Genomic DNA, 20,521 nt, shown 5'->3' with positions numbered 1-20,521 from the left:
AAAATCCTTGTCAAGTGGGCTGTTCACTTATTGGTAACCTGTATGCTAAGCCTACGCAACTAAGAACATAATCTGTAACAAATCTCCCACAGACAATGAATCTGAACCTGAGTTGCTCAATATATCTCTCTGGTCAAAAAGGGCATTTGCACAAAGAATGAGCTATGATTTTTTAACTGAACTTTTTGAGCCAAGTTTTGTGCTCTTCCAACTTTATTGGTGGTGAAGTGGCTCAGTGATGAGTGTCTGTACAACAGCCTAAGATAAGTTACTTACACATCCCTACTTTATGTATGTTATATTTGTGCCTGTTATTTGACCATTGACATACTATTAGTCACAATAGCACACCTGCCCTTTAGAAATCTGGTTAGTCCTTGGTGTCATTAGGTTTTGGAGCCAATACGCTGTTTATGTGAATGGGGGTAATTCACAACATTCAAAGCTGGTTTAGCCAGTTTGTCAGGACTGCATCAGGGCCAAATTCAGAGTGGGTTTTTCATGTCCAAAAGGGCTAGAAAGCTTTACTCTTTCTTTTTTTTTAAACTTGCATTAATAGTAGGGCTGTCAGTTAATCACAGTTAACTTACATGATTAACTAAAAAATAATCCCAATTATTTGCACTCTTAAACAATAGAATACCAAATGAAATTTATTAAAGATTTTGGATGTTTTTCTACATTTTTATATATATTGTATTCTGTGTTGTAATTGAAATCAAAGGTTTTTTATTACAAATATTTGCACTGTAAAAATGATAAGAAATAGTATTTTTCAGTTCACCTCATTGTACTGTAGTACAATCTTTGTCATGAAAGGGTAACTTACAAATGTAGACTTTTTTGTTACATAACTGCACTCAAACAAAATACTGCAAAACTTCAGAGCCTACAAGTCCACTCAGTCCTACTTCTTGTTCAGCCAATCGCTAAGACAGACAAGTTTGTTTACATTTACAGGAGATAATGCTGCCCTCTTCTTATTTACCTGAAAGTGAGAACAAGCATTTGCATGGCACTCTTGTAGCTGGCGTTGCAAGGTATTTACATGCCAGATATGCTAAACATTTGTATGCCCCTTCATGCTTCAGCCACCATTCCAGAGGACATACTTCCATGCTGATGACACTTGTTTAAAAAAAAAAAAAATGCGTTAATTAAATTTGTGACTGAATTCCTTAGGGGAGAATTGTATGTCCCCTGCTCTGTTTTATCTGCATTCTGCCATACATTCATATTACGGCAGTCTTGGATGATGACCAAGCATGTTCTTCATTTTAAGAACACTTTCATTGCAGATTTCACAAAACGCAAAGAAGGTACCAGTGTGAGATTTCTAAAGATAGCTACAGCACTCCACCCAAGGTTTAAGACTCTGAAGTGCTGTCCAAAATCTGAGATGGACAAAGTATGGAGCATGCTTTCAGAAGTCTTAAAAGAACAACACTCTGATGCGTCAACTATAGAACCTGAACCACCAAAAAAGAAAATGAACCTTCTGCTGGTGGCATCTGACTCAGATAATGAAAATGAACATACATCTGTCTGCTCTGCTTTGGCTTGTTATCCAGCAGAACCTGTCATCAGCATGGACGTCCCATGGAATGGTGGTTGTAGCATGAAAGGACATATGAATCTTTAGCGCATCCGGCATGTAATATCTTACAACGCTGGCTACAACAGTGCCATGAGAACGCCTATTTTCACTTTCAGGTGACATTGTAAACAAGAAGCAGGCAAATTTCCTGCAAATGTAAACAAACTTGTCTGTCTGAGCGATTGGCTGAACAAGAAGTAGGACTGAGTGGACTTGCAGGCTCTAAAATTTTACATTGTTTTATTATTGAATGCAGGTTTTTTTGTGCATAATTCTACATTTGAAGTTCAAATTTCATGATAGAGATTGCACAACAGTACTTGTAATGGGGGAGTTGAAAAATACTTTGTTTTGTTTTACAGTGCAAATACTTGAAATCAAAAATAAAGTGAACACTGTACACTTTGTATTCTATGTTGCAATTGAAATAAATTATATTTGAAAATGTGGAAAACATCCAAAAAATTTAAATAGTATGCTGTTATTGTTTAACAATGATTAATCGTGATTAATTTTTTTTAATCGCTTGACAGCCCTAATTAATATCACGTGGTCCAGAAATATCAAAGCAGCTGGGTGTCTGATTCCATTGACTCATCCAGCTATGAAAGGTAATTTCTGCTGGTTGACTCAAGCTTTCATTTTTATAAACCCAAATTCTCCAATCTAAGGCCAGCCAAAATACCAGACAGTGTAATTGGATACCTTTTCTCCCTCTTTTGCCCCCCACCTACAGCACTGACTGGAGCCCTAAAAAGGTTGGATTATATCCTACAGAACCTAATACATGGCTTCTGGAGGGTGCAGGATTTGCTCTATTAACATGAAAGTATGAACTTTCCCAATTCTAGGTATGTTATCCCCATTAAATTGTTGTGAAGCCCAGCTTCCTCTCTGTGAGCTTGTTTATCAAACACAGAAATGGGTTTGATTCTGCCACTGTTTCATGGCCCTTCTTGCTGCAGTGAACTTGTTTTCTTTCCAAAGTAAGCAGTAATGTAACAAATATTTAAATAGTGAGAGAACACAACCAACTTGGATGGTCTGTCCGGATAATCTGATATCATTGAACTGGTTCTTACTGACAAACCCAAAATATTCAACTCCATGCAGGATGAGAAATACATTCACATTGATGAATCAGAAATGATAGAAGTGGAGAAATGTGTCAAGGAAATGATGGAATGGATGAGTAATGTTATGAATGCCCAGGCTAAAATGAGCCTTGATCAAGATCCAGTTGTATGTGCAAGTGAAATCAAAGCAAAGCTAAAGGTTAGTGCTGAAAGAAATTAATTCTAACAACTGACTAGTGATATAGCTAGGCCATTATTTAGAAATCACAGTATGTTCTAACTGGTTGGCAGCTCTAAAGGATAATTAATAATCTGAGTAGCAAGGGAGGGATGAAGCTAGAATCTATTGTGTAAAAATTTCTGTGGAGAATGTTTTTACTATATATATGGGTTAGGCAGATAAACTTACACTACAAACATCTTTCAGTAGAGTTAAAAATTCAGTGTCTGCTTTTCCAATAGTATGTAAATACATATAACAGGGTGTGTAAGAAAATATTAAAGCTGTGCAACATTTCTGAGAGATTGGATTTTTTTTTTCACTTAAAGTGCCAAAGTGTTGTATAAAGAACCTTAATATAACGTGTCTAAAAAGTAAACTAGATATGCTACCCCTAAAGTATCTCCAGCCTCTTTGTGCTCAGGAAGCAAAGGTACTGGGAATCAGTCTCTGACCAGCAGTGCTGGCTCGTCAGGTAGCTTGCTGATCACATGAATTGTATTCTGAGTGCCTCTCTTGATCTTAGGAATTACACAGTGTGTGTGAGCCTGTAGTGCTGCAACCAAAACCAAATGTTGACTCACCTAAAGAGGAAAATCCATTGAATGGACCCAGTCTTCATACAAATGAAGGTATGGAAGAAGATAAAAATAATGCTGAAATCCATCAACAAAATGGTGATTGTCATCCAAACGATAAAAACACGACGAGCATGGACTTGGACTAGACTACTGCATTGTATTGAGCAATTTGATCTCATGAAAGAAAATATTGTTGCTTTAGTATGTGATTTTGTGGGGGGGACATATAGTTCTGGGAACTATTTATATTTTTTTCATAAAGTTGTCTGGAATGTGTTGTATGATGGTGGGGCGGGGGAGTAGAAAGCTGATCATGACTACCATAAAAAGGAAAATTGCCTTCGTAACTTTCAGATTCCTGTGGAATTGTGATTTCATACTAAGCTTCTGTGCAGTATTTAACCGTTAGCTTCAGTAAGGATGAAATCAGTTTTTGCTATGATACTTACTGCTCCTTCACCAGGCTTGTAACTGAAATAGTCATAAGCACTTGTAGATGCCACGGTAGTTTTCTTTCATTTGACCTCTGATTTGGCACATCTGTATAAAGCCAATTGCTGTTCAATTTACAATGAACAAAATAAACCTCCTGTCCTAAGCCTCACTCTCTTTATCACTGTCCTGCACCCTAGCTGACTAGTAAGATGGTGAAAGGTGTTAAGTAGCATGTTAAGTAGTAGATTTCATCTTGTTAAACAGTACATTTTCATGTGGAGAAAGCAAAATGAAGGAGATGCTGATCCTGTTCATCTTGTTGTGAAACCTTTTAATGAGCTTTAATAATAAAGTTCATCTAACTGGTATTTCCTAAAATGCTGCCTTGATTATGTTCAGTACTGTTTTCAGTGTGACTGCTGTCTTTTGTCACAAATGGTAAAGACAATAAAGCCAAATAGCTGTGTTGTGTGAAAAGAAGCTTATAGAACTTCCCCCTGCCCTCCCATTGAGTATGGAAAAAATTGGAGTTGTGGATACTCAGCCTACCCAAGCAGAAACAGTTTGTTACTCTTAACTGCACAAACCAGCACGCATCTGGGAACAGCATGACTGCCTGGAAACTTAAAATATCAAAGGCTGGGCATAAAACTTTCAAAAGCTTTAGAAGTGGGTCTAAAGAGACACTAAAAATCAGTTTCAGAGTAGCAGCCGTGTTAGTCTGTATTCGCAAAAAGAAAAGGAGTACTTGTGGCACCTTAGAGACTAACAAATTTATTTGAGCATGAGCTTTCGTGAGCTACAGCTTATGTTCAAATAAATTGGTTAGTCTCTAAGGTGCCACTACTACTCCTTTTTTAAAAATCAGTTGGAAGTCTTTCTTGGCCTTTATTAGAAAGGAGTTGATCTCAAACAAACACGGTAAATGAGATGTTCTCCCATACTGAGCAAGCAGCTTTAGGGGAGGGCCAGCTTGAAAAGCCAGTTAAAGGTTAAGATTCTCCCCTCAGGAATTTCTGGTCAAGTTTCTTGCAAAGGAACAATTGATGTGGAGGACACAATGGTGGTGATGAAGCCTTCCTGTTAAATAGACAGCCCAATAAGATCTACAAGACAGTAGCATGCAGTTGGGGGGGCTGGCTTGCTTACTGCTACAAGGAACAACTTATGTACTACAAGCAAAAGGGTGAGCTTAGCACTACTCTGAACAGAGTTGATTTAATGGTGCAGACCATACCTGATTAGTCAGTACTAAGAAAGCCAATTACACCCTTTTGCTGGCCCTGTTTTGTGTTCCTCCTCCAACCCCATTCCTGCCTCCTCCACTAGCTCTGAGGGGGGCATATTCCTGCCTGCAACTTTTCACCAGCTCCCTCCTGCTTTGGCCCCTCTTGAGCTACCATAAGTAGCTGTAATATCAGAGCACTGTTTGACAGGGCAGGCTCTTCTGATCACTGCTCAGCTCCATGTCAGGTGCATATGCTACTCTTGGGGGAATTGTACACTACTGTGTGTGTGCACATAATTAATGAGCTGTGCATATTAATTTTTTGTGTGGAAAAAAGCTTCAGCCAAAATGTTGCTGCAGTTCTGCCTTTTGCCCACGTGAGGGTGCTGTGGCAACAGAACACAGCAGCAGCTGCTAGCCAGCCAGGGAAGAGAGAGACTCTGCCTTCTTCTCAGTGCCGGTCAGCAGATGGGGACTCTGGGGAGGGAGACAGCATAGGGTGCTGTGGGGGGGAAGGGGGTCATAAGGGCAAGTTGAGAAGGATAGACCAGGGCAGGGGCTGAATGGGGGTGGAGGCACAGGGCCACATGGTGATGGGGAAGGGGGTGCAGAGGGACAGAAGGTGGCTGAGTGGGGGCACAGACATGGGGAGGGGGTATAGTGACAAGCATGGGGGATGGCTGAGTGGGGGCATAGACATGGGGTTGGGGTACAGAGCCACATAAGGGGAAGGAGGTACAAGGCCACAATGGGGGTGTCTGAGTGGGGGTGCAGGAACACATGGGGATGGGGCAGATGTGCCTGCCAATGGGAGAGGCTAGGCATCAGCCAGGGTCTGCATGGAAGAAGCTCCATAATAATCCCTTCCTACCCCACACAAAAACCTGGTCCATACTTTTCCCACCCATACCCAACAACCCTCCAAGTTCTCACCCAGGCTCCTTCCCAGCAACTTACTTCCCTCTCCCTCAGCTCCTCCATTACCCCTGACTCTAGTAGCCTTTGCACTGCTTCTGAGCAGTGTGGGAAATATGGTTCTGTAGTGTAGTTTAAATGAATTATTACCCAGAGTTCTGTATTAATATGACTAGGAAGGAATCTATTTGTCAAGAAATATTTCCTGAATCTTTTTTGTTGTCTGTACTGTTGCAGACATACTTGCTGACCGGTATTTTGAAATAAATGACCAAAAATAATTGAAATTGGTGTGGCTATATTGTGTTATTTTGACACACAAAATATGCAGAATTTTAAAATATTGTGCATGAAATTTTTAATTTTTGGTGCAGAATTCTCCCAGGAGCATATGCAATACACCAACCATAGCTTGGACCCCCAAAGTCTCACTAGACCTAAACCAAGGCTGCTAAGGCCTTAAGTGTGCAGATTTACTATGCTTCCACAGTGCTATTATATCACCAGCCTCTAGTTAATATGGAATTGTTTATTTAACAGTCATGTTCTGGTTTCACTTTTTGCTTATATAATTCTTGTTTAAATGCCACATAAGTCCAGCTCTAGAGAATTAATTGATGAGCTACTATAGTAGGAAGCTTAGAAGGATAAACTATCCAGAAGCGATTAAGAAACATGCATATTTTAAGTTAAAAACGAGGAGTCCTTGTGGCACCTTAGAACAGATGTGGGCAAACACATCCGGCCCACAGGACCCTCCTGCCTAGCCCCAGAGGTTCTCCCTTAGCCCCTCCTCTGCAGCCTCAGCTCACTGTGCTGCTGGCGCAATGCTCTGGGCCTGACCCGATGCTCTGTGCTGCACGGTGCATGGCTGGCTCCAGTCAGATGGCGCGCCTGCCTGTCCTGGTGCAGCCACGACGCCAGCCACTGGTGCTCCAGGCAGCGTGGTAAGGGGGCAGGGAAGGTTGGATAGAGGGCAGGGGGTGGTCAGGGGCCGGGGCGGTCAGAGGGCGGCGAACAGGGGGGTTGAATGGGGGAAGGGTCCCAGGGGGGCAGTCAGGAAGGAGTGGGGGGGTTGGATGGGGCGGGGGGGCAGTCAGGGGCAGGGGTTCAGGGTGGTCAGGGGTCCCGGGGGACAGTTAGGAAGGAGAGAGGTTGGATGGGGCAGCAGGGGGCAGTTAGGGGTGGGGGGGTCTGGGGGTGGTCAGGGAGAAGAGGTGGTTGTATGGGGTAGGGGTCCCAGGGGGGCAGTCAGGAATGAGAGGAGGGGTTGGATGGGGCAGTGTGGGGTCCAGGGGTGGTCAGGGGACAGAGGATGGGGGTGTGTGGATGAGGCAGGGGTCCCAGGGGGCAGTCAGGGAACTGGGGGGGTTGGATGGGGCAGGGGTCCCAAGGGGGCTGGGGCACAGCCTCCCCTAACCAGCCCTCCATGTAATTTTGGAAACCCGATGCAGCCCTCAGATCAAAAAATTTGCCCGCCCCGCCTTAGAGACTAACAAATTTATTTGGGCATTAGCTTTCGTGGGCTAGAACCCACTTCACCATATTTTAAGTGTATTTCTGTCAAAACAATAGAAGAAAAATTACACCAGAAACAAAAATAACTGCTTTTCTACCACTGAAGGGACAGATGGTCCTATGCTCAGTTTACCTCCAGAATTATTGCTCTACTCTTCCCCTAACGATTCTTCATAAAAGTAGTCTGTACCAAGAACAGACAAGTCAGGCTTTTTACATATTGGTGGAGCAATGACAACTTCGCAGCTGTTGATTAGGTGATATGTACTCTGTCCCCCAGACGCAAGTGGTCTATTTATCTTCTTGTAATGCTCCTGCTTCAATCTAAGGAAAGAAAATTGAAAGCATGAATTATTAATTTGTCTTGAAAGTGGGGGGAAATTAATTTACCTGGTGGCCTTGTTTTCTTTTTACCTTTTACTCAAAGCTTGTGCATAAGACCGCTGGTTGATTTCCTCTTTGATATCCAGGTCAGGAATGGTGACTTGAGGAAGTTTGGGATTATAGCTCACTTCATGCTAAAAACACACCAAGAGAACACTTAGCAACGCAGGAAGTATTTAGACTGCCACTACATTTCTTCATATTACTGCCATGATGGTCCCTCTATCTAATCCTGTCACTTCTGGGGCAGCTTTACGAGTTTGAGTAAACCATTTAAAAAATGTTTGGAAGAAATCAGTTGCTTTAAAACAGATGAGGGATGAATTAAATGTATTCGGTGTCATACATGTGTGTTAATTGTTAAATTTATTTGGAAGGTTCTCAGGTTACAATCTTATGTAAGGCCTCAATTTGCATGAACCTTATGTTGTGACAATTCTTCAAGTAGATTGTATTAATAAGAATATGCATTTAGCAGGCTGCATGCACTCTTCTTTGCTTACTATTTAGGATACAGCATGGGATACTATCAATTTTAGCTTCATGTATGTGGACTGAACTCTGGTAAACTACTTGTAACTGCTTATTTAAAAAAATTTTTTTTGCTGATACAGCATTCTGGTTTGAGAAGGAAGATGGAGGCAAACCTTGATTGCTACACTACCAGGAGGACTTCTTCCTCATAATGGATTTTATTTTAAAAGAAACGAATTCCTATAGCCCGCTATACCAGTCTGCCTGGTCTTTAGTCTTGTTGAGATTCAAATCTCAGCTTGTTCTTACATATCGAAAAAAACTAATCAGGAGCCAGACAGATAATTGGAATGGAAGATTTGTGGGAAGTCTTTTCAAAGGAACACTGACTTGAACCACTACACACTGATTGCTATTTAAAAAGAGAAAAGACAGTGAAACTAAAGTAATCCCTATATTGTGAAATGGATACTGAGAACTCAGAAGGAAGAAACCCATTGTGTTCCCACACCTTTTTCCTGGAAAGATGGCTACTTGCAAGTAAAGGTACAGGTATGCCAGGGGCCAGATACTTGCATATGTTCAATGCAGGGGCCTGTGCCTAGTCTAATCTTAACTGTGCTCACATGTAGTCTTCAGCTGCACTGCAACACAACTGTGTGCACCTGTGCTAGGATTTTCAGGAGCAAGGTCCTAGACACTATGGTTTAAAGGTAAAAAATGAAAACTGGGCTGTAAGTTGTCTATTCACAGATAGAAGGCCAAAAAGGACTATCATGGTCATTTAGTCTGACCTCCTGCATAACAAGGTCATAGGACTTCCCTGAATTAATTCTTGTTTGAATAAGAGCTATCTTTTTGGAAAACATCCAGTCTTGAGTTAAAAGATTCTAGTGCTGGAGAATGTACCACAACCTTTAAGCTGTTTCAGGGGTTGATTACCCTCATTATTAAACATTTATGCCTTATTTCTAGTCTGAATTTGGCTAGCTTTAGCTTCCAGCTGTTGGATCTTGTTATACCTGTCTCTGCTAGATGGAAGAGGCCATTATTAAATATCTGTTCCCCATGTAGATACTGAAACTATGGTCAAGTCACTCCTAACCTTTTCTTAACCTGAACGGATTGAGTTCCTTCAAGCTAGTGTAAGGCGCATTTTCCAAGCCTTTAATTATTCTCTTGGTTCTTCTCTGAACCCTCTATAATTTATCAACATCCTTCTTGATTGTGGACACAAGAACTGGACAAAGTAGTGGTTGCTCCAGTGCCAGATACAAAGGTAATATAATCTCTCTACTCCTACTCTATATTCTCTTTTGGCCATAGTGTTACATTGGGATTTCACATTAAGCTGATTGTCCACCATGGCTCAAATCTTTTCAGAGTCACTATTTCCTAGGATAGAGTCCCCTATCCTGTGAGCATGGCACCTGCATTCTTCAGGCCTAGATGTATGACTTTGGCCCTACTGAAACACATCTGCTAGTACCCAGCTTACCAAACAATCCAGAAAACACTGCAACAGTGACTAGTTGTTTGTTATTTACAACTCCCCAAATCTTTGTCATATGCAAACTTCACCAGTAATGATTTTGCTTTCTTGCAGGACATGGATAAAAAATGTTTAACAGGGTAGGGCCAGGAACTGATGCCTGTGGGCCCTCACTTGAAATACATCTTCTTGACGATTCCCCACTTACATTTACATTTTGAGACCTATAGCTAGACAGTTTTAATCCATTTGCCTTACAAATGCCTTACATAAATCTATTACATCATTTTCCTACAGGTGCACTTCACTAGATAACATGCAAAACAGCCACCCCACGTGAAATACCCCCCACTTTGCTGCCTATACACAAACCTTAGATAAGGAGTTTTCCAGAGTTACATTACTTGGCTCTGTGTTTATGGGTTGTAAGACAGGTGATTCTCCTTCTAGCATGGGGTGAATTGGCATGCTTTGTGGGTTCATCAAGATTTCATAGGGAACCCTGGGATGTTTCCAGGAGGCAGGTGTGAAAATTTCCCATGGTTCTGCCTGCCCAAAAGTCCCTAGAAAGAAAATACAAACAAGCAGTCATTGTAAAGTTTCAAAGGGTACACAGCCCCAACCCTTCTCCTAAAATCAAGGGAAGTCACAACTAAGACAGAGAGCAACTTTTTAAAAATTTTACTTTTTAAAGTATACAAACTTTTTGCTGCTGGGAAGAACTTTGAAAAGAAATTGTGTCTCGGAAGAGCACTTGTGGTTTAAAAACTTTTGTGGATGAAATAAACTAACCAGAAAAGTCTTTAATTGCAAGGTAGTTTGTCAGGAGATTTTATTTCATTAGGGTCTGATCCAATGCCTCTGAGGCCAATCAAAAGATATCTGTTTGCTTGAGTGGAGGTGTTGGATCAGGCACTTAGGGACAGATTTTTAAAGATATTTTAATTAGGTGTCTAAATATGCAGATAGCATGTAATGGAATTTTCAAAAGTGCCTATGCACCTAACTCCTATTAATTGCAAAATCCCTCACTAGGTGCCTATCTGCATCTTTAGGCATGTAAATACTTCAAAATCTAACCTTTAGTGCTTTGAACTGAAGGACAGCCATTTCTAAATATGATGTGGCCATACTCTACCACCTTAGAAAGCTCTGTATTGGAAAGCAGTTTTATCATACACTATTTTAATGCCACTGTTGGCTTTCACTGGGAATAAAAAATAGAGCATCTATTTCAGGGGTGGGCAAATCGTGCCTCGTGAGCCAAACGTAGCCCATGTAGAACTGAAACAGGGTCTGCTTATCCATGAAAACGTGTAAGTCCTAACATGAAATACTCCACTGTGAGCTGAGACTCCTCTGGCTAAGATAATTTATTAGCCTATGGATACAGCAACATGGGAGTTTATGAATATCCACAGGGGCTACCTGAGTAGATATTTTTGTTGTATGTCACTCCTTTTTAAAGTTGACTATCCTAGCCATGCTGTTTTTGTAGATATAAGCCTTACCAATGTACTCTCCACCCAGACTCCACAGACGAACAGTACAATCAATAGAAGAGGAGAGCAGGACTTTTTCTTCATCAACCACCTCTACTCTATCAAAATGAAAGTGATAATCAGAACAAATCTACTTAAGAACCATATTAACTAAAGACTTATGACACCATGTCACTTACATTTTGTCATTAGAAACTTCTTGTGTTGCAAATTGTCTACATGGGTCATTTCTGCCAATGCTAAAGTTTAATGGGAATGCTGCTACAGTATTCATTGTTTCAAGGGATTACAGCTCAAAGCAATATCTGATATTGTATATTTCTGATAGTGCTGAATGACACTGAAGTGAACCATAAATGAGTTTGTCATTTGAAAAGTATGTACTGCACATGATCATCATATAATAGTGGAAGATGGACCAGGGATCCTGACTCATGACTGAGCCTTTTAGATGTTATCACAGTAGACATAAAACCTAATTATATTTATATCAAGAAACACGTGTGCAGGTTTGTGTATTTATACATAAAAATATTCTGTTAAAAACACGAGACAGTACTTACGATACAACTATATTTACATGAGCTCTCCAATGATTCACATCTACAGCAATATAGAGAATAAATATGTATTATACATATAATTCAGATGAATACACAAATATGTTACTACACAAGAACACTGCACTGTGTCAGGTAAGATAGAAATGTTAGGTGTAAACCAACCACTACCTAAGAAGCAAGGACATTAAAGAGTATTCATGGTTTTAAAGCAATTTTTTTTTGTAAATGCAACGAAGTTGTTAAAACTTTACCCTGGATGTATTTTGAAACTGCTCCGTTTTCTGTTACTTGGTAGCTCCCACTAAGATACACAGTTATAAACGTCACCAGATAAGTGGTTCTCAGCCTGCAACCCGCACGCCGCTTGTGGCCCAATCAGTACACAGTTGCATGCCATGCGACATATATACTACCTGTACAGCCCTGAGGATATTGAGTGGATGTAGCCCACATAACACATACAGAGCTGCATATGTGGCCCGTAATGGTAAATAGGTTGAGAACCATTGCACCAGATGAAATCCTGAAGTCTCATCCAGGTTTCACTCAGTCCTTCCTTCCCACTGAATTCAATTGAGATTTGCCTGTATTTGGTCCACAGTGTATTAATTTTGTTAAGGAAATTATATGGGAACTATGGCCACCATACTCAGCTAAGAACAAGCTAAGGCATAAACATTTTGGAGCATACATGATTTGGAAAAGGGGGCTTAAAATACTACAATGAAATAGAAGTATAAGTAGACACAGATCATGAGAAGGACTTGGTTTTTAAACCCTTTTCCCCCAGATCACATATGTTCCAAAATATGTTTTATACTTATATATAAAAATACAAATACAAAAATATTTAATATATTAAAACCCAGTCCACAAGACACACATTTTGGTGGTTCTCTCTCCGGGTCCTGAAGGGCATAGTCCTTGATGCTGTAGACATACACGTATCCATCATCATCTGCTGCATAAATAAATGAATCGTCTGCAGTGACGGCAATACTGCTGATGTGGGATTTCACTCTAGACTGAGACAAACATTAATACAGGCTGTGTTGTTAGCTAATAATTCATGCAGCATGATAATACTATATTGATTATAATGGAAATAAAACTGCAACATATGAATGCTCATAATAAATCTAAACAAGCAGATGTGTACTTACCATAATTTAGCAAAGCAAAGCAATGTTTCCCCTCCTCCCCCATACAGAGTATATCTTGAACTGTAAGAAGTATGCTGCACTCAGTCCTACACAGCTTAGCCCTCTGAAATTCATCGCTCAAACTTACAGGTATGAAGCTTGCTGTAAGTGGGATTCCACTGAACGGACTCCAGAAGTTGACAGAACCTGAAAAAAAGCAAACAGTGAAAATGTTTATTAATAGCAATGAAACAAAAGTCTATTTTGACAGGAATACAAATATTTAGGAGTTTGACAAACTGGGGTCCATGAACCACTTTTGGTCCCCCGGACTGTGGAACTGCAAGGGTGTAACAGTCTGCTGGGGACACCGAGTCTCTGTTTACATCTTTCTGCCTCAGCAAGAGTGAGCTTTGCTAGAAATTAGGCTGTCAGCTCCCTGCCACACCAGTCAATCTCCCTCACCAGCAAACTCCTCAAGAATCTCCCAGTCCAAATCTCACCTAGTAGGAAATAATCAGTACACTCCAACCTCTGAGCTCCTCAGAGGTGTTTCTCTGCAATGCACCACCCCTACTACTGTGCATTCATAGAAGATATTAAGTTCTGTCCAAAACTACAACATCCAACTGAAGAGGTGTGACATGCCTTAGATGTCAGAAAAGCACTGAAAATCTCTCGCAAGTGTACAGAATCCATGAAAAAATCAGGTTCCCTATTTGTGTCCTTCCACCAAAATGCCAGGGACTCAGAGCTTCCAAGTCTTCCATCACTAGGTGGATTAGACTATGTACTGTGGAAGCCTACAAATCATCAGAGGCTCCTGTCCCAGAAAGGATTGAGGCAGGGTGCTGGAACAATTTGTATAGTGGGGGTGCTGAGAGCCACTGAAGCAAACTGTAAACCTTGTATGTGATAGAAAGCACTTCAAAAGCCAGGGGGTGCAGCAGCACTCCCAGTTCCAGCATCTATAGATCAAGGCACACTCCACAAGATCCTTAGCAACTTCACAGGTGGAACGAGCAAGTGTGCCCACTTCAGAAATTTGCAAAGCAGCCACTTGGGCTACACCAGCAGTTCTCAACCAGGGGTCCCAGGCCCCCTGGGGGTCCATGAGCAGGTTTCAGGGTGTCCACCAAACAGGGCTGGCATTAGACTCATTGGGTCCCAGGGCAGAAAGTCCACGCTGCTCTGACCCCAGCACCCGGGGCTGAAGCCAAAGCCTGAGCAGCTTAGCTTCGTGGGGCCCCAGGCAACTGCCCTGCTTGCTTCCCCCACATGCCATCCTGGCTTTTACAGGCAGAAAAAAAGTTGTAGTGGCACAGGTGGGCCGTGGAGTTTTTATAGCCTACTGTGGGGGGGCCTCAGAAAGAAAAAAGTTGAGACCCCGCCCGGGTCTACACCGAACACCTTCGTTGGGCACTATAAGGTGGATCTTCTCTCTTCTGCAGCGGCACCCTTTGGCAGGGCAGTGCTGCAGGTGGTGGCCCAGAAATAATACAGATTTTTCAGCAAGCTCACAGAAAGAGGGTTACTTCTTTCCTGCTGAACTTCTGTTTCATAAACACTCCTTGTTCAACTGATCGCTACTTCACAGGCATCCAGAATTGTGGGTGAGCAGGGCTGGGACAGTGGCACTGCAGAGGGCTCCCTGTGCTGCTGCTCCTGCCGCCTTCTCAATTATCCCACCTCCCAGCTATCCGGATAAAATCCGTGTCGCCCATGCTATTCGGATAATCAGGAGTATACTGTATCGTTATATTTCCAAGCATCCTAGCTATAACATGCGTGTAGCTATATCTTAATGTTCAGAAAAGATGCAAACAAGTTTGTTATGACTTATGAAAAAAGGAATAATAATTTTATCATCAATATCGAGGTCTCTCCCCCACAGGGCACTTGATCTACAGTGAGCTAGCCATTCACGCAGTGCTGGTTCTGCCTCCTCATTTCTAGCTATAGTATATTTTTAGCTTCTTTCAGTTCAGTGTAAGTACTTTCCCCGGTATTAGTCTTCCATGTAAGCAATTGCTCTAATTGCTATAGGGATGTAATGTGATTGCAAAAACAAGAGGAAGCATCAATCCAAGTGATACAAAAATGGTTAGAGAATCCTGCCATAGAGTAGCCCTAAATTCTATTCTGGGGCAGCTTACTGGCAGCATGTGGGATCACTGCAAAGGTCCCAGAGGTTGTGCTGCATAACACAACAGTAATTAGTTATTAATTATTTGTATTATTGTAGCACCTCAGGAGCCCAAGTCAAGTACCAGGACTCCATTGTACTAAGCACAGTACAAACACAGAACAGTCCCTGCTCCAAAGAGCTTACAATCTAAGTATATAACAAAGGACAAGAGACAGAGACAGACAGAGGAGTACAAGGAAACAATGAGACAATACTGGTCAACATGACAGGCTGTGGTCTCAGCACATCAGTGGCCTAACCATGGTCAACATTTTTGTAGGCATCATGACAAAGGAGGATTTTGGAGGACATAGCTTTGTAGATGTTTACAGGGAACTTCTCCTAAGTGTGAGGGGCACCATGAGGAAAGCACGAAGGTGATTATTTGAAAATTCAGCAAGTGGGCAATGGAGGTTCTCCCATGGGCCAATCAGAGGTGGGAGCTGATATCTCAACAGTAAATGAGAGGGGACAGGCAATGTGGGGACAGACTGTGAAGAGCCTTGAAAGTGAATGCAAGCAGATTATGTTTGATGCAACAGAGAAGCGGGGGCTAGTGGAGGAAAGCAAAGAGGAGTGACATGATCACAGCGATGTACTAGGAAATTACCTTTGAAGCAGTATTTTGAATGGATCTGAGCAGGGCAAGACTGCATGTGTCAAGGCCAGAGAGAAGGATGTTGCTTTAATTGAGAGAAGATGATGAGAACCGTGATGAGAGTTTCAGCTGTACGGATGGATAGGAAAGGCTGTATGCCTACAGTAGATGCTGGGAGTGTGATTCCCGTGCTTGCATACGCACACTCGCGCTAGCTGGATGAGGACTAGTGCAAGTGCAAACAGTAATGTAGCTGCAGTAGCGCGGGCAGCAGCAGTGGAAGCACCGTTTAGTCGTGCTGAATATAAGCCCTCCTGAACCCCCTGGGTACATACTTGGCATGGCTGAGCCATGCTGCTGCTGCCCATGCTCTGCGGCCACCCACACTACTATTTATGCTTGCACTACCTCTCATGAAGCTAGTGTGAGTTATGTGCACACAAGGAGGGGAATCACACCTCCTGCTCATAGCGTAGATGTAGCCTTAGAACGATTATGCAGGTTTAAGGAATGAGCTGTTGACGGTCTCTGAAGGGAAAGCTGTTCAATTCTTCTTGGCTGGAAGTTGGTTTCCAGAGTGCAAGGTGTTGTGGGAACTGAGTTGGATTAAAGGCGGCAATTAGTTATGGTCCCAAAGAAGGTAAGGATTGTTTAATGCTCTTTTTCGGGAAAAACCATAATCGTCTGGATTTTTTAAAATCAATTTAGTAGCATGAATCATTTTTAAAAAATCCTATTTCTTAGAAATGCAACATATTGTAATAAACGCTAGAGTTATTAACTCCTACCTTGAGGCCCATTGGAAATAAGAGAGGCTGCTGCTGATTCAAATTTCACTGCGCGAGTCCTCAGAAATACGAGTTGAGTAATACTTGTGTCTACAGCTTGGGAAGGAAAAAGAAGAACAAGATTGATTTGTTCATTCTAAGCCTACTTAAATCTTGAACACAACTTAATTGCTCTCTAGTGAAGGATAAAACCAAAATGTTAAAATAGAATTATATTGTAACTGCAGGTTTTCCAGAGATCAGGGTATTATTTTCCACCATATTTAGATTATAACAATTAAATTCCTACTGCTCTCTCTCTAAGTAGGCATAATGCACAACTCTATATATTGTCTATACTTGCTTGAGACATACTAAACCTCTCTGTGTGTTGATGACAAATATATCAGCACTGATGATTTTTACTAAAGCTGGTTGGGAAAACTTCAACAGAACAGTTTTCCTTGGGAAAAAACACAGTTCAGTTTAAATAAAAACGCTTTGCAAAATCATGTTATTTTTCATGAAATTACAGAGAAAAGGGGAAATTAGTTAAAAAAAACATTTCTACATTTTCTGAACAAAATATTTTGATTTTTCCTTTTAAAATGATTTTCCATTTTGAATTTTAAAATATTTTATTATATAATACAGAATTATAATATAATAAAGTCAAAAGTCAACTGAAATAAAATGTTTCGATTTCATTGAAACAAAATGTTTGGATAAATTTGAAGAGAATTTTTTTAATCAAAATTTTCTTTCCTGGAGGATTTAATTTTCAGGTTTTGTTCCAATTAAGAATGAACACAAAATTTAGAAATTTCAAAATCCTCCATGAAATGGAATTTCTGTTCTGTATCCAGCTCTAGATTTTACCATGTGTAGTGACAGCCACTGTCTGTTGTCAGAGAGTGTGGGTACTCTGAGTGAAATCTATATAGACTGGAAATGCTTTGGTTCAGGCAGGGAGCATCTTTTTGTTCTGTGTTTGTACAATGGCTAGCACAGTGAAGTCCTGGTCCATGATGAGGGCGCATAGGTACTACCACAATACAAATAAATGAAATGATAATAAGTATTTTATTAATAAAATATGTTGTGCAATTTTTAATTATGATAAATTAAAGCAATTGTTACATAGATTTCTTTTAACACCTAAAAAGTTCCACCCCTCCTTATGTTAGTAGTTTTTCATTTAATGCAACCTTAGATAAAATATCTGGATGCTAGTGGTGAGATGGTGAAAGGAAGAAAGTACAAATTATGGTTTTGGCAAGAATGCCTTTTTTCTTCAACAGCAATTCCTTTATAATTACTATGGAAAATTTTTCAAAATATTTTCTACTTTCAGGAATGCTCAGAATTTTAGTACACAATAAGAAAACGTCGGTAGGTGTATAGCCGCCCATTTGCATTTCTTCAGAGTGAAGGCATTTGGAAATGTGCCTCATCACTGCTGTATTAATTAATATATGTGTACCTTAGAAAGATAATGTATAGTATTGCAGAGCATGCAGCATGCTAAGGCAGGACACCAGTGATGTGTATGGTACAAGAACCTAGATAAAGAGCCATGACAGAAAATGGTTCTGTACCATTCTTATGTACACAGGATTGAACCGGATGGGGAAGTTGGGTCATTTCCACAGGCCAGGCCAAGCACTGGAATATCAATTTGGGGCCAAATTCTGACCCTGTTATCCATGGCATTAAAGGATACATATGCCCCAAACTCCAGCACAGGGGAGCTTGTTGCCAGCCTGACTGATCCCAAGGACAGTCAAGTTGGGGCAGAAAGTGATGTGGAGCTGCTCCTAAGCACCAGTTCCATAGTCAGGTCCCATGGAACTGCTGAAAGGACAACTGATTCTGACCGGTAATAGCCTGCTAGGGGCCAACAGGCCGTTGAGGACCATTGGAATGAAAGGCACTGTAACCATGCCCCACCATACCTCCCAATGCACCTCTTACACTGAGGAAGGCCAGATATGAGTTATACCAGTGGTTCTTAAACTGTGAGTCGGGACCCCAAAGTGGGTTGCGACCCTGTTTTAATGGTATCTCCAGGGCTGGCTTAGACTTGCTGGGGTCCGGAGCTAAAGTCAAAGCCCAAGCCCCATTGCTCGGGGCCCAAGCCAGAGCCCAAGGGGGCTTCAGCCCTGGGTGGTGAGGCTCAAGTTACAGGCCCCCTGCCTAGGGCTGAAACCCTTGGATTTTGGCTTGTCCCCCACACCTCGGGCGGTGGGGCTTGGGCGAGCTCAGGCTTCGGTCCACTCTCCTGGGGTCATGTAATAACTTTTGTTGTCAGAAGGGGGTCACAGTGCAGTGAAGTTTGAGAACCATTGAGTTACACCAATCAGGAATTCCACCATGCCAAGGGAATCTCCAGATACCCTATTAGGGCAGCTTTCCATCCCCTTTGCTGCTCTGCAGAGTTAAGGAGACAGAGCATGGTCTGAGGACCTGGCCCAATATTTCCAGAAGAAGGAACTTGTAAATACTATTATACTTTTAAGCACGTAGCCAAAGGACAATTGTTCATTTAGTTGTAATGCTTAAAGAAAGAGATGGCCTTGCAGCTAAGGCAGCAGACGGTCTCTGAAGGTCTGGGTTCAATTCTCTGGTCTGCCACAGACTCCCTGCCTAACCTTGGGCAAGTCATTTAGTCGCTCTGTACCTCAGTTTCCCAGCTATAAAATGAGCATAATAAGCTTTCCTTTGGGTTGTTTATTTAGAATATAAGCTGTTCAAGGGAGGGACTCTCTCTCTCTCTCTCTCTGTGTACAGCATATGTAACACAGTGTCTCATTTGGAGCCTTTAGGCAGGCACTACTGTAATACAAATAATTATTCATGTATATGTGTATATATACCCTCTCAAACATACCAAGAAAACATATATAACCAGCTTCATCCTTTGTCCTTGATATTTACTACAAACTATTTGATTTGCTCATTACGTTAGAGATAACAGCTTTAACTAAACCAATGGTATGGCAGTGCTCCTTTGCCCTACCTTCCAATAATTTTATCTGATGTACAGCTACCCTGCTGTCTCCCTGCTCTACTGAATTTATTAAGTGTCCTTCTAATAGTAGTTTGCTGTAACATGCAAGGTCCACATCTCTCCAGAAAAGATTTCCAATGAAGGATTAAGCTGGAAAGTGTTTAGGAATGGTTTTCCCTATAGTTTCCCTAGTGAGTACTTACCTTCTATGCCAGCACAGTGAGTGGGAAAAGACGTGTGAAGTTTGCGGTATAGGTGTCCTGAGATCATATTCCAAACAATAATTTCACCATCATAACTGGAGGTGGCAAGAAGAGTAGGTGGACACTGAGAAATACACAGAATATCCTCCTTGTGGCCACAGCTCTAAATGAAAAAAAGATGACATCAGAGAAACACAGGCTGCTCCTTTCCCTTTGTTCAGCAAGAGAAAGGGACCCAGGCACCCAGGCACGGACTTCCCCTGGCTCTTGCAGCTCACACACAAGAACCTATGTCATCTCTCCAGCCCAATCTCCTACGTAGCATCAGGTGAGAAATTTAAAACAACTGAGATTAGTGTCTTTTGGACCATACATCTTATTTGCAGATGCTTTTCCTCCTCCCATCCCATCAGGGATTACAACTCACACAACTTTAATTATTACCACCTTCTCTCTCTCTCTGCTGGTGACTCACAGATTTCCCCCCATCCTCATTTCAGACTGTGTCTGTCTCTCTGACATCTCCTGCTGGATGTCTCACTGAAGCCTCAAGATACTAGACCAGTCAAAAAATGAACTCGTCTTTCCTGCAGGATCATCATCTTCTCTCCCTCTCCATTACATCCAC

At 41.5% G+C, this 20,521-nt stretch overlaps 2 protein-coding genes across 8 annotated transcripts in view; one reads left to right on the top strand and one right to left on the bottom strand.

The window, feature by feature from the left end:
* HSPH1 (heat shock protein family H (Hsp110) member 1) overlaps positions 1-4,287 on the top strand; it is a 31,715-nt gene extending 27,428 nt beyond the window's left edge. For all 3 annotated transcript variants that reach the window (XM_048846968.2, XM_048846962.2, XM_048846977.2), the window contains 2 exons: positions 2,711-2,872; positions 3,420-4,287. In XM_048846968.2, the coding sequence (XP_048702925.2) occupies positions 2,711-2,872; positions 3,420-3,620 (363 nt within the window). In that variant the 3' untranslated portion in view covers positions 3,621-4,287. The remainder of the gene's footprint in view (positions 1-2,710; positions 2,873-3,419) is intronic.
* A 2,106-nt stretch (positions 4,288-6,393) lies between these two features.
* The window catches only part of LOC125635341 (cilia- and flagella-associated protein 337), a 74,648-nt gene continuing 60,520 nt past the window's right edge, over positions 6,394-20,521 (bottom strand). For 3 of the 5 annotated variants that reach the window (XM_048846928.2, XM_075127766.1, XM_048846947.2), the window contains 9 exons: positions 19,894-20,056; positions 16,702-16,797; positions 13,276-13,334; positions 12,869-13,010; positions 11,986-12,025; positions 11,432-11,520; positions 10,293-10,483; positions 7,985-8,088; positions 6,394-7,894 (listed from right to left, as the gene is read on the bottom strand). In XM_048846928.2, coding sequence (XP_048702885.2) covers positions 7,720-7,894; positions 7,985-8,088; positions 10,293-10,483; positions 11,432-11,520; positions 11,986-12,025; positions 12,869-13,010; positions 13,276-13,334; positions 16,702-16,797; positions 19,894-20,056 — 1,059 coding nt within the window. In that variant the 3' untranslated portion in view covers positions 6,394-7,719. Of the gene's footprint in view, positions 7,895-7,984; positions 8,089-10,292; positions 10,484-11,431; positions 11,521-11,985; positions 12,026-12,868; positions 13,011-13,275; positions 13,335-16,701; positions 16,798-19,893; positions 20,057-20,521 lie in introns of those variants that run through there. The other 2 variants (XM_048846938.2, XR_007356234.2) reach the window with 2 other exon arrangements.

Source organism: Caretta caretta, chromosome 1 (genome assembly GCF_965140235.1).
Source record: "Caretta caretta isolate rCarCar2 chromosome 1, rCarCar1.hap1, whole genome shotgun sequence".
NCBI classification, from domain to species: Eukaryota; Metazoa; Chordata; order Testudines; family Cheloniidae; genus Caretta; species Caretta caretta.
Note: the sequence above shows the minus strand (reverse complement) of the source record. Positions and strands in the feature narration are given on the sequence as shown.